The following is a 13326-nucleotide window of genomic DNA, read 5'->3' on the forward strand; positions in this document are numbered from 1 at the left end:
AGGGTTGCTGAAGTTATTAGACATTGAAAACTGAGTTAACAGGACACATGGGTGGCTCAGTCGGTTAACCGTGTGCCTTCAGGTGAGGTCATGATTTCAAGGTCCTGGGCTGGAGCCTCCTGAATCCGCAGCTCCTTCCTCAGCAGAGAGCCTGCTTCTCCCTCTGCCCTTGCTCTGCTCCTGCTTGCTTGCTCTCCTGTGCTCTCTCTCTCAAATAAATAAATTTTAAACAAATTAAAAAAAGAAAAAAGAAAGAAAACTGAGTTAACTTTACCCATTTGGAGTAGGTTGATATGAAAAGGAATATTGATTGTATAGAACAGTGGAGGAGGGACGGACTTTAGTGTCAGAGGTCCTGATTGAAGTCTGGATTCTGCAGCTTAGATAGCAGGTTTATGACCTAGCGCAAACTGTACTGTTTTTGTTAGCTTCCTTTGGGATTAGGTGGATGCCAGATGCCTCCCTTAATCTCTTAATCTTCTCAAAAGTTCAAAAAGTATGTTGTGCTACTGTTGCTTTGTACAGTAAGGAGGCAGGCAAAGAGACTATTGGCCAAAGGTCATAGAACTAGTTGCAGGGTCAGATGTGAACTCAAACTTGAATGATCTTTCCATCCCATTACATTGCCTCCCTGTTAGGAAAAGTGGCAGATTGAATTAATCCCATAGACTTTTTCCTGTGTGTGTTCTCTGATTTGTTGGTATCTTTAAATTGTGAAAGAATTTTATTTTATTTTTTTATTATTTTTTTTAAGAATTTTATTTTTTTAAAGTCATATTACATCATTGATTCATTAGATTTTATTAACATTCTAAATTTGGTCATTAATTCAATTAAAAAGTATTTTTGAGTGTCTACTAAGTATCAGGCATTGTGAATGTATAAATGAACAGTTTTGACAAAGTGCCTGCTCTTTGGGAACTTATTTTTTTACTTCCCTTCAGCTAGAGTATAAATAAGTAATCAAAGTAATATGGAATATTAGGTAGTGACAGTTATAGAAAGGAACTCTGGTGTGATCAGGAGAGGACTCTAGAAAGAAGACATTTGAGAGGAATCCAAAAAAAGTAAGGATTACAAGCCATGTGGAAGGGGGCGGGATGGTGTTTTGGGCAAGAAAGCAAAAATTGCAAAGGCCTAGAGACAGGAGCATTCGAAAGAATTTACAAAGAGGACTGAATGATGTAAGTGCTCAGGGGGACAGATGACAGGAGATGAGGGCAAAGAGATGGTGGGATAAAGGATTGCTGGGAAAAAAATACGTATAGGACCTTGCTGACTGTTGTTAAAACACTGGCCTTGACTTTAATTAGAAAACCTAACTAGTTGTATTTACCATTAAAGAAATTGGATCCAGTAGTTTAGAATTCTCTCATCAAGGAAACACCAGGCCTAGTTGATTTTTACACATGATTTTTAGCATTTAAGATGTGTGTGTGTGTGTGTGTGTGTGTGTGTGTTAAGTTCAGTCTCTCCATAATCTATTTGAGAGTAAATGTAAAAAAGGAACATGTCCCAACTTGTTATCTGAAAGGAAAGAGAAAATTATAGGCTAGTCTAACTCATAATTATGTTTGTAAAAAATTTAAGGTTTCTGTTACTCAGATCCAGCTATCCAATATGATAGTATTAGCTGTTTAAAACCTTAATCTTTCTTAGTCAAGTAAGGTTTATTCCAATAATGTATGATTATTTTAACTTTAGTAAATCTAATGATGTGATTCACCACATTAATAGTCTAAAGGAAAAGTGAAACTATTTTAGTGAATGTCTATAAACAAGTTGATGAAATTCAACATTCATATTTGATGAAAACTTAATTAGAAATTGAAGGGAACGTCCTTAATCTGCCACAGAATACCTGCCAAAAGGGTAGAGCACACGTCATACTTAGTAGAGGCGTGTCAAAGCACATCGCACTCTTGTATTGTTTTGAAGCAAATCCCTCAGATCCTTCAGTGTTCATTTCTAAAAGGTGGATTCTTAACCTAAAAAATAGTTAAAATATTTCTTAATATCAGCAAATATCTGCTGTTCAAATATCTTGTGTCATAAATATCTTCATCTTTAAATTTAGTTTGTATGACTCAAAAACCTGGTAAGATTGACATACTGCAATTGGTTGATGTCTCTAAAGTCTACAAATTATACATTTCTTCCTCTGTCTCCTTTTCTTTTTTCCTTGTCTCTTATTTAAGAAATGAGGTTGTTTTATTTAGGCACAGGGTCTGCATTTTACAGATTACGTCTCTGTGGTATTATTTGACATCTTCTTCTATATTTCCTATAAATTATTAGTGGAATGTTTGATCAGATCCAGGTTCTTTTTTTTTTTTTTTTAAAGGAGCTTATTAGCCCCTAACAAAATTTACCTTAATGGAAGGCATGTAGAAGATGTGTTGTGCAGCTTTTACCATCTGATCCACAGTTCCATAGGATACATAGAACCAGTACCTCATACTGTTTTCCATCATTCGAGACACCTTCATGATCAGGGTTACACCATAACTCATAGGAAGAGGATGCGAACTGCATGTTTGCACTGTGAACATGTGGAAGTTTGACTTACACTTCTTTAAGTTCAAGGTCATCTGTGTTAACGGTTCTGGAATTACTGGAGGAGTGCCCATTTTGGCAGTCGACCCACTGGTCACTGGAGTTGCATTCTGAATGCGGCTTTTTCATTTTAAAACTGTCATTGAAGCTACTTTATCTGTCAGGGTGTGTAATTCTGTTGGTCAGTAGGAAGACTTTAAAGAAATTATCCCTTATTTTTCTCAAGATTTAGTTTTCAACAAAGGAAAAGTGATGCTTTAGCTTAGAGTGGCAGAGAGGTGTTATGTTTGATAAGTTCCTCTTTGAATTGCTGAAGGTGAATGAAAATTATTGGTAAGTATGGAAAATGATATGCTTCATACTTAAAGGTCATTATTAACTGTTTGAAAATATGACACCTGGTCACTCTTTTGGAAAGATTAAATTTGATCACGTGGATAACTTGGCTTGCATTACCATCAAGAAAAGACTTCACTTGGTTGTACCTTACTTATCAAAACACTGAAGTATAAATTTGATGACTTGTACAATACATATATATTTTTTTTTCCCTGTGTTGCTTTTTACTCTCATTTCCTTATTCTTTGTTCACTATTTGAATAAAAATCCTTCTGGTCCTTTTAGGAACTTTTATAAGAGGCTTTAACCAGGGTACTTTTCATCATTAGTCTGTTTCTTATCAGGTTAACTGCTCTTCAGTGTTTTGCTTGGTTCTGACACATAGGCAGCAGTCTTTTACGATCCTTGCTCCTTAGTTGAAGAATTTTATTCCCTTCTTGCTATTTCATTTCTGCGGGGAACCTTATTTAATGGGAACACTGGAGTGGGAATAAAGACCTGAAGATGATGTCAGAGCTTTGGGAGAATTTTATAGCCTGTTAAAAAAAATTTCTTTATTTTGTTTTTGTGTATTCCTTCCAGCCTGTAACAAAAGGTAAAAAACTGAAACCCAAATAACTTTTCCTTTTGAAATATGTAGAAGAGAAATACTTGGAATTATAACCTAAAATGAGAGTTTAGAATTAGTCCTTCACAAAGCATAAGTAATAGTAAGTTGACTTTCTTGTTATTACCCTGGTGAGAGAAATTACTCTTATTAGGGAATTTAAAATAATGTACTTAAGTAGAAGTATGCATGAAAATGAGCCAAGAAGATTATTGATGTTAGGTTTTTTTAAGACATAAATCTGTTTTGCTTGTGTAGTGATGATTAAATGATTAATGTGTTAAATTTGTTATTTAGAATAAGAAAATTCTATAACTTTTTAATTGAATTATCAGTGTAGATATAGAAAAGAATGCAAATAATAATAAGTGTATAGCTTGGTGAATTTTTACAACCTGAACATAACTGGCTAACCAAAACTCTGGTGATTAAACAGAACATTGCTAGTATATTCAGCACCCTCCTTGTATCCTTCGTAAGCGTCATCCTGATTTCAAACAGTATAGTTTTTCCCATTTGTTGTATGTAAGTGGACTCATATACTGTACACTCTTTGTGTTTGGCTTCCTTCGCTCAGTGTTTCGTGTGCGAGGTTCATTCACCTTATAGTTTCTTTATTCTCATTGTAGAGTATCCAGTTGTGTGAATACTAAACTCATTGATTCTGTTGTTGATTATCATTCAAATAGTTAAGGACATTTCTTTTTAAGTTTCAGACCTTTTTTTTAGGCAGTTGTTATCCCTGCCCGGAAACTGTAGACGTGAAGTGCAATTGTGGCAATACAAAGGTGACCGTGCCCTGTGGCCGGGAGCGCACCACAAGACCACCCAAGTGCAAAGAGCAATGCAGGTTAGTATGAGGTTCTGCATAGACTTATATTTGGTGTCTTACAAATTTAAGTTCATATTGATTTTAAATATTCTTAGTACTTTAAATTCTGCTTTAATGTTCTAAAATACTACTATCTACAGTATTCTTGTTCTGTGTGGAAACAGAAGATAACATAAATAGATAATTGTACTTTAGATATAATTGTTCAATGATCAAAAGTAATTTAAAAAATTGTATTTTATGATTTAGTCGACCACCAACTTGCCATCATACAAGTCAAGAAAAACATCGCTGTCACTTTGGCGCTTGTCCTCCGTGTCATCAACCTTGCCAAAAAGTTTTGGAGAAATGTGGTCACTTGTGTCCTGCTCCATGTCATGATCAAGCATTAATAAGGCAAACTGGCAGGGTAAGGGACTATATTTTAAGAGGTAGTGCATTGCTGTGGGTCATGCTTTCTTCATTTTTACTTAGTCATTCAACAAACAATGGTTGAGTACGTACTCGGTATTAAGCACTGTAATAGGAGCTGGGGTACAAGGTAAATAAGACTTGCTCTTTGGCTTAGGAAGCTCATAGTATAGAAAAAGTGAGAAGCCAATAAACAGACGTTTGCTAAAATTGTGTGACAGTCATGTTATAATTCTGATACACGTGAGGTTGGCAGTCTTCGTATATTGTGTGTATCTTCTGGTTACCTCAAAGATTCATTCACTTAGTCAGTGAATATTTATTCAGTCCTTACTGTGTGTTAAGCATCATCCTACCTGTTCACAACAGTGAACAAATAATGGAGATTACATTCTGCTGGTGGAAGTCGAATTTTACAGTTCTGTTTCTCATTTGCCTTTTGGCTAATAAGTAAAGGATAAACCCCAGTAGTGCAATTGCTAGGTTGTAGGGTAGCTCTATTTTCAACTTTCTGAGGAATGGCCATACTGTTTTCCAGAGTGGCTGCACCAGCTTGCATTCCCACCAGCAGTGTAGGAGGGTAGACCTGTACTCCTGCGGCACATAATATATTATATGTTAATACAAAAAAATTAAAAATTTTAATGGGAAAATGCTTTAAAATACAAATTATGAATTTGTAAATTTACTTATATATAATTACCACTGTGGTGTATTGGATTGGTTAACTCAGAATAAAAAGTTTCTCAACTCCCATCTGTTTAAAAAAAAAAAAAAAAAGTAAAGGCAGCTACATTGTCTTTGTTCTGCCATTTAAAAACTGGAGTCTGCCTTAATTTTTAACATCAAATGTGTGTGGAGGGAAGCAATCTGATAGAATACAGATGGAATAAAATATTTCAGTAAGCACAATTTGTTGGTTACTTAAAAAAATTTCAACCTGCTTAAGCAGAGGGTATGTGGAAATATTTTCTTAGATTCTTACATTGGGCATATAATTTAATTCCTCTGCCTTTAAATTATTATGTATTTTACTTGTAGCACCAGCCTACAGGCCCTTGGGAACAGCCTTCTGAGCCAGCATTTATTCAGACTGCATTACCTTGTCCTCCGTGTCAAGTTCCTATTCCTACGTAAGTATTTTAGAATTTTAACTTAAAAAAAAATTTTTTTGACATAGTTAAAGGTATATCTTTTTTTTTTTTTTAAGATTTTATTTTATTTTTTTTTTTAAAGATTTTATTTATTTATTTGACAGACAGAGATCACAAGTAGGCAGAGAGGCAGGCAGAGAGAGAGGAAGGGAAGCAGGCTCCCTGCTGAGCAGAGAGCCCGATGCGGGGCTCGATCTCAGGACCCTGAGATCATGACCTGAGCCGAAGGCAGAGGCTTAACCCACTGAGCCACCCAGGTGTCCCTCAAGGTGTATCTTAAATTACCTCCTCCGCTTTTCTTTGTTCAGTTCATCATTTTTTTCAGGCCTAGTCCATAAACCAGTGTCTCTGTCGTCAGCCTCATTCTTTTCTAAGTACATTTTACATACTGCCTGAAAACCTCTAGATATCTTTTTTTGAGTCTTTCCCCCAGCTGGAGTTTAATGTCCTTCTGAGTTTCCATAGCAACTCACACTCAGAATAATTCATCCAAGAGATCATCTGTTAGTTTTCCTGATGGATTCCCATGCTAGTCTGTGAGCTCCTTGAGGACAGAGGAAAACCAGGTTGCAAGTAAGGTAAACTTGAAGGAAACATTGAAAATCAAAGAAAGTAGTGATCTGGAATGTAGTGTTCCCAGGAAATGGCCTGGACTGGGTTGTAAGGAGTCAAATCCTAGGGTAATATGAATCATGGAATGGTTCATACTTTAGTAGAGGTTATGGAATATAGGAGTAAAAGAAGCACAGAATTCTGGGAACCAATGTAACATTAGAAAACAGCCTGTTTTCTACCATTAAGGTTCCAAACAATATTTGGTATTGTTTTAGAGAGACAGTTGTTATTTCCTTTTATTTCCTTATTTATTTTTATTTATTTATATGTTTATTTTTACAGATTTTATTTATTTATTTGATAGAGAAACAGCAAGAGAGGGAACACAAGCAGGGGAAGCAGGAGAGGGAGAAGCAGGCTTCCCGCAGAGTAGGGAGCCCAATGCGGGCTCACAGGCTCAATCCTAAGACCCTGGGATCATTACCTGAGCTGGAGACAAACGCTTAATGACTGAGCCACCCAGGTGCCCTTCTAATTTCCTTTTAAAGGCTCTCACTCCCATTTTGTCCTTCCATATTTTTCTTTTCAGTGTAAGTAGAAGGTATTTTTATATACTGGTTGTGCAGTCAGGTTGGGAGGCAAATGTTGGGAGCTGTATCTACAAACAGTAATTTTAGTCTATAGATTAGTGGAGGGGGAGTTCATAGGCACTGCACTTGTTTGTATAATTGTAGTCAGTTATCTTTGAATTCCTTTGTCTGTCTTACAGGAGGATTATTTAAAAGAGATGCCCATCTTATTTCCTAAAATTCTTAAGGATAGATTAAATATTTTATTAATTAAGTTCATCAAAATTAATTTCCTCAAGGTTGGATTAAACATTTTATGAAGGTATAAAAACTGCCTGAAATTACTAAGTCGTGTACTATAAGTTTAAAGAATTAATTTTAAAAGTCTTTCCTTTGCACTTAATTGTAATGTGCTGCTGAAAGTTCTCTTGGGGGTACATATATTAAAACATTGTGTTTTAGAGTAAGAACTCTTGAGTCCAGTGTTCCTTCTAACTACTACCATGAATAAGTCCTATATCTTCTCTGTTTGTAAAATAAGGATATTCAAGATATTTACAAAGATGTCAGTGGGGAAGAGAGAATTTTTGGAGGTCTTTATTAAAAAATATTTGTAGTATCTAGTAAACAATTTTTTTCTTAAACTCTTTTTTTCTGATGTTAGTATAGCCACTTCTACCCTCTTTTGGTTACAGTTTACATGGAGGAAGGGACAGATTCTTAGAAATGCAGTAACTTCTGAAACTGACTCAAAAAGAAGTAAAAAATCTGGATAAACCCTTACGTGGTAAAGAGATTAAACTAGTAACCAAAAACCTACCACAAAGAAAAGCCGAAGACAAGTGACTTTACTGGTGAATTCTACCAAATATTTAAGGAATTAACACCAGTGTTTCACTCTGTGAAGACACTTCCTGACGTATTCAATGAAGCTTGTATTTCCTTTATACTAAGAGCAGAAAAAGACATCACAAGAAAACTGTAGATCAGTATCCCTTTTGTATGTAGATACAAAAATTCTCAACCAAATACTAACAGACTGAATCCAGCAACATGTAAAAAGGATTGTACATCATGACCAAGTGGTATATATCCCAGAAATATGAGGTTGATTCAACATTTGAAAATCAAAATATCAAAGTAATATTTTATCACAAGAATAAAGGATGATTAGTAGGTAGAGGAAAACATTTGACAAAATCCTACGTACTTTCTATATAAAAACACTCAACAAACTTGGATAAACGAATTCCCTAAACTTGATAAAGGGCATCAGTGAAAAACCCTTAATCATACTTAATGGTGAAAGACTGAAAGCTTTCCTGTCAAGAACAGGAGCAAGACTAGGATATCTGACCTTGCCCCTTCCGTTTATGTTTACACTGGTGCTAGCTAAAGCAAGTAGACTAGAGAAAGAAATTAAAAATACATTCACACTGGGAATAAAGAAGTAAAACTATTCGTGTTTTTAAATAATATGATCTTGTATATGAAAAATCCTAAGGAATTCTTATTCACGCTGTTAGAGATAGTAATTGAGTTTGGTAAAACTATGAAACATTAGTCTATAGAATTCAGTTCTCTACCCTAGCAATGAAGCATCTGAAAATGAAATTAAGAAAACAATTCTACTTCCAGTAGCATTAAAAAAGCAACTTGTTCATTCAACAAACTTAATAAAAGAAATCTGAGATTTTATACACTGAAAACTATAAAAAATCTTTGAGAGAAATTAAAGAAGACCAATGTCTGTGGTATTGGCATACAGATAGACATATAGATAGAAGGGAATAGAATTGAGAGTCCGACGGCCATAAATGTAGGAATTTATTTCTAATTAGTTTTTGATAAGGTTACTAAAACAGTTATTTAATAAATGGAAATACATCCCATTTTTGTGGATGGCAAGACTTAATATTAGTAAGGACACTGCTACCCAAAATGATCTATAAATTTAACATATTTTTTGTGAAAATCACAGCTGGCTTTTTTTGTGGAAATTTTCCCCCAAAATTCATATGGAAATGCAAAGGACCCTGAATAGCTAAAAACAGTCCTGAAAGTGAAAACCAATGTTAGAGGACTCACAGTTCCTGATTTTAAAATTATAAAACTATAGCAGTCAAGAATCTGTGGTATTGGTGTTGGGAAAGGCATACTGATCAATGGAATAGAATTGAGAGTCCAGAAAGAAACCCGTATCTTTATGGTCAATTGATTTTTTTAAGATTTTATTTATTTATTTGAGGGAGAATGAGTGAGAGAGAGCATGAGAAAGGAGAAGGTCAGAGGGAGAAGCAGACTCCCCAAGGAGCTGGGAGCCCGACTGGGGACTCGATCCTAGAAGTCCGGGATCATGACCTGAGCCGGAGGCAGTCGCTCACCCAACTGAGCCACACAGGCACCCTTATGGTCAATTGATTTTTGACAAGAGTGTCAATCAAAACAATTCAGTGTGGGGGAAGAATGTTTTATGTCAACATATAGTGCTAAGAGAGTGGATATTCATGTTGAAAAGAAATGAATTTGGACCTCTACTTCACAACATATATACATGTTAACTCAAAATGGATCTAAGATCTAGAAGTAAGAGCTATTAAACTCTTAGAAGAAAATATAGGTGTAATTCTTTGTGTTCTGGGTTAGGCAGTGGTTCGTTATATATGACACCTAAAGCATAGGCAACAAAAGAGAAAATTCCGAGGACATTATCAAGCACAGTTTCTTAGTTGTGTTACAAGGACACAATAAAAAAATTGGAAAGACAACCACAGAGTGGAAGAGATAGTTTGCAATTCATATATCCTGTAAGGATATTATCCAGAATATATAAAGTATTCTCAAACTGAGAAACAAAAAGACAAACAATCCAATTTAAAAATGAGCAAAATCTTTGAATAGTCATTCCTCTGAAAAAGATCTTACAAATGGCCAGTAAACATGTGAAAAGGTGCTCAAGTAATTGTTAGGGAAATGCAAGTCAAAACCATAGTAGGGTATCATTTTTCACTCACTAGGAAGGCTAAAATAAAGAAGACGTAAGTGTTGGTGAAGATAGGGAGTAGTTGGAACCATCGAACATTGCTGATGGGAATGTAAAATGGTGCGGCTACTTTGGAAAAGTAGTTTGGTAGTTTCTCAAGAAACTAAACTTGGAGCAACTTTACTCTTAGGTATACACCTGAGAGAATTGAAAATATGTGTTCACAAAAAAACCTGGACACGAATATTACAATAATAAGAGCATTATCAGTAATAGCCAGAACATGGAAACAAGTATCTGTTGACTGAAGAATGGATAAACAAAATGTGGTGTAACCATGTGTATCATTCACCTATAAAAATGCATGAATTGCTGATACATACTATAACATGGATGAACCTTGAAAACAGTATTCTAAGTGAAAGAAGCCAGGCATAAAAGACCACCTAATGTTTGATTCCATTTATGTGAAATGTTCAGAATGTCTTTTCTGTAGAGACAGAAAATAGATTGGTGTTTATCAGGGGCTGCGGAGTGACTTCTAATAGTTATAGGGTTACTCTGTTGGTTTTGAAAATATGCTCAATACTGGTCATGGTTACAGTACCTTGTAAATGTACTAAAAATCACTGAATTTTACTTTTAAAAAGTATAAATTTTATGGTATGTGGGTTTTATCTCAGTTCTACTAATTCTGCTAATTCTGATATAATGATTTTTTTCAGTTAGTGTATAATAAAATTATTATAAAGTATATGTTAAAATTATTGCTTGTCACATGAACTATCCAGGAAGTATAATTTCTTTCTTAGAGTAGAATGTACATGTCATTATTTTTTCTTTAATATGCATGGTATATGCAATATATTTATCTGATATAGTGATATCTGTGATTTATACAAGATATATTTATGTTTGGGTTTATATACATAATATTTTTTTTATCATAAAGAAAAAAGTACAAATTCATAGTTGTAAATAGAAATGCTTACAGAAAAAAGTAGAAGTGTTTAAAAATATATGTAATAATCACCTTTTCAGTATTCCTTACCCTCCCCATCTCTCTCTCTCTCTTTTTTTTTTTTTAATTTCTTTTCAGCGTAACAGTATTCATTGTTTTTGCACCACACCCAATGCTCCATGCAATCCGAGCCCTCTCTAATACCCACCACCTGGTACCCCAACCTCCCACCCCCCCGCCGCTTCAAAACCCTCAGGTTGTTTTTCAGAGTCCATAGTCTCTCATGGTTCACCTCCCCTTCCAATTTCCCCCAACTCCCTTCTCCTCTCCATCTCCCCATGTCCTCCATGCTATTTGTTATGCTCCACAAATAAGTGAAACCATATGATAATTGACTCTCTATGCTTGACTTATTTCACTCAGCATAATCTCTTCCAGTCCCGTCCATGTTGCTACAAAAGTTGGATATTCATCCTTTCTGATGGAGGAATAATACTCCATAGTGTATATGGACCACATCTTCCTTATCCATTCATCCGTTGGAGGGCATCTTGGTTCTTTCCACAGTTTGGCGACCGTGGCCATTGCTGCTAGAAACATTGGGGAGAATGTACATGTTCTTGTCCCTGATTTATTTGACGGAGAGACACAGAGAGAGAGGGAACACAAGCAGGGGGAGTAGGAGAGGGAGAAGCAGGCTTCCCGCCAAGCAGGGAGCCCAATGTGGGGCTTGATCCCAGGACCCTGGGATCATGACCTGAGCCCAAGGCAGATGCTAAATGACTGAGCCACCCAGACGCCCCCTTATCTACCATTTTAACATAACATGACTATTAATGATAATTTGGCCACATTGTAAAAGAATTCTGGACATATGTGCTCTATCATTTATGGTGCCTTTGGCTTCAGGTTATAAAGAACCTAAATAAAAAGTAACATAATAATGTTTATGCCTTGAACAGTGTGGTGGTAGAGCAGCTCCATGGTTGGATAAGCTAGTTAATGTAGTGATGCATCACCAAAGGCCCAGATGGTGTCTGTTTTATCCTCAGTGTGTCATCTTTGTCCTCAGGCTCTTTGGCTCTCTGATCAATTTCCCACCCAGATAGGAAGTTTCCAAAGAGAAAAACAGAAACTGTTTATGCCTTTCTACCATCATCATCTTTTTTAAAAGAATGAGAAGCCTTGGGGTGCCTGAGTGGCTTAGTGAATTAAGCTGCTGCCTTCAGCTCAGGTCATGATCCCAGGGTCCTGGGATCTAGCCCCACATCGGGCTCTCTGCTCTGCGGGGAGCCTACTTCCTCCTCTCTCTCTGCCTGCCTCTTGCCGACTTGTGATCTCTGTCAAATAAATAAATTAAATTAATCTTTAAAAAAAAAAAAAAGAATGAGAAGCCTTTTCCAGAAGCCTCATAGCGAAACTCCTACTTTTCATTGGCCAGAATAGGGTCACAAGACAATTTCTAAACTAGTCCCTGGAAAGGGAAGTGGAATGTTTATTTTTTAGTTTTTTAAAATAGACTTTATCTTTTTATAGGTGATTTTTCAGTTTATAGGAGAATTACACAGGAAGTACAGAGTTCCTATATGATCCTGCTATACATAGTTTCCCTTGTTACTAACATTTTACACTAACGTGGTACAGTTTTTTTTTTTTTTATCATTGAGGAACTGATAGTGAATAATAATATTATAAACTGAAGTCCATAGTTTACATTAGGGTTTATTTTTTGTGTTGGATGGTTCTATGAGTGTTGATAATTGGATGATCTCATGTATCCACTATTCACCATTACAGTATCATACAGAATAGTTTCACTGCCCTAAAAATGTCCTATGCTACACTGTTCATCCCTCACCATCCTCTCCCTCAAGCCACTCAAAGCCTCAAGTTTATCTTTTTAATGTCTCTATAGTGTTGCCTTTTCTAGAATGTCATATAGTTGGAATCATACAGTTTGTAGCCTTTTCAGCATATTTCATGTAGCAATATGCATTTGAATTTCCTCTGTGTCTTTTTATGTCTTGAATTTCCTCTGTCTTTTTTATGTCTTATTATTCACTGTCAATTCCTCTCGTTTCTTTTTACTGCTGAATAATATTCCATGGTATGAATGTGCCACAGTTTGTTTATCCATTTACCTATTGAAGGACATTTTGGTTGCTTCCAAATTTTGACAGAAAGAAAGCTGCTATAAACATTTGTGTAGATTTTGCTGCATCATATGCTAAGCCTGGTTTAACATCGTAAGATACTGCCGCACCGTCTAACGAGGTGGCTGTACTGTGTTGCATTCTCATCACAGTGAGAGTGCCCGGTGGCCTATATTCTTGCCAGCATATGCTACTGTCCACGTTTT

The 13326-nt window shown here is 35.7% G+C and overlaps 1 protein-coding gene across 10 annotated transcripts in view; it reads left to right on the plus strand.

Moving 5' to 3' along the window:
- NFXL1 (nuclear transcription factor, X-box binding like 1) overlaps positions 1-13326 on the plus strand; it is a 76133-nt gene that overhangs the window by 29835 nt on the left and 32972 nt on the right. For all 10 annotated transcript variants that reach the window (XR_014311077.1, XR_014311078.1, XR_014311079.1 and 7 more), the window contains exons 13-15: positions 4232-4352; positions 4584-4743; positions 5787-5878. Coding sequence is in view for 6 of the 10 variants with exons in the window: in XM_082728367.1 (XP_082584493.1) it covers positions 4232-4352; positions 4584-4743; positions 5787-5878 (373 nt within the window). In the remaining 4 variants the exon portion in view is untranslated. The remainder of the gene's footprint in view (positions 1-4231; positions 4353-4583; positions 4744-5786; positions 5879-13326) is intronic.

The sequence above is a fragment of the Mustela nivalis genome (assembly GCF_964662115.1).
Source record: "Mustela nivalis genome assembly, chromosome: 4".
NCBI classification, from domain to species: Eukaryota; Metazoa; Chordata; class Mammalia; order Carnivora; family Mustelidae; genus Mustela; species Mustela nivalis.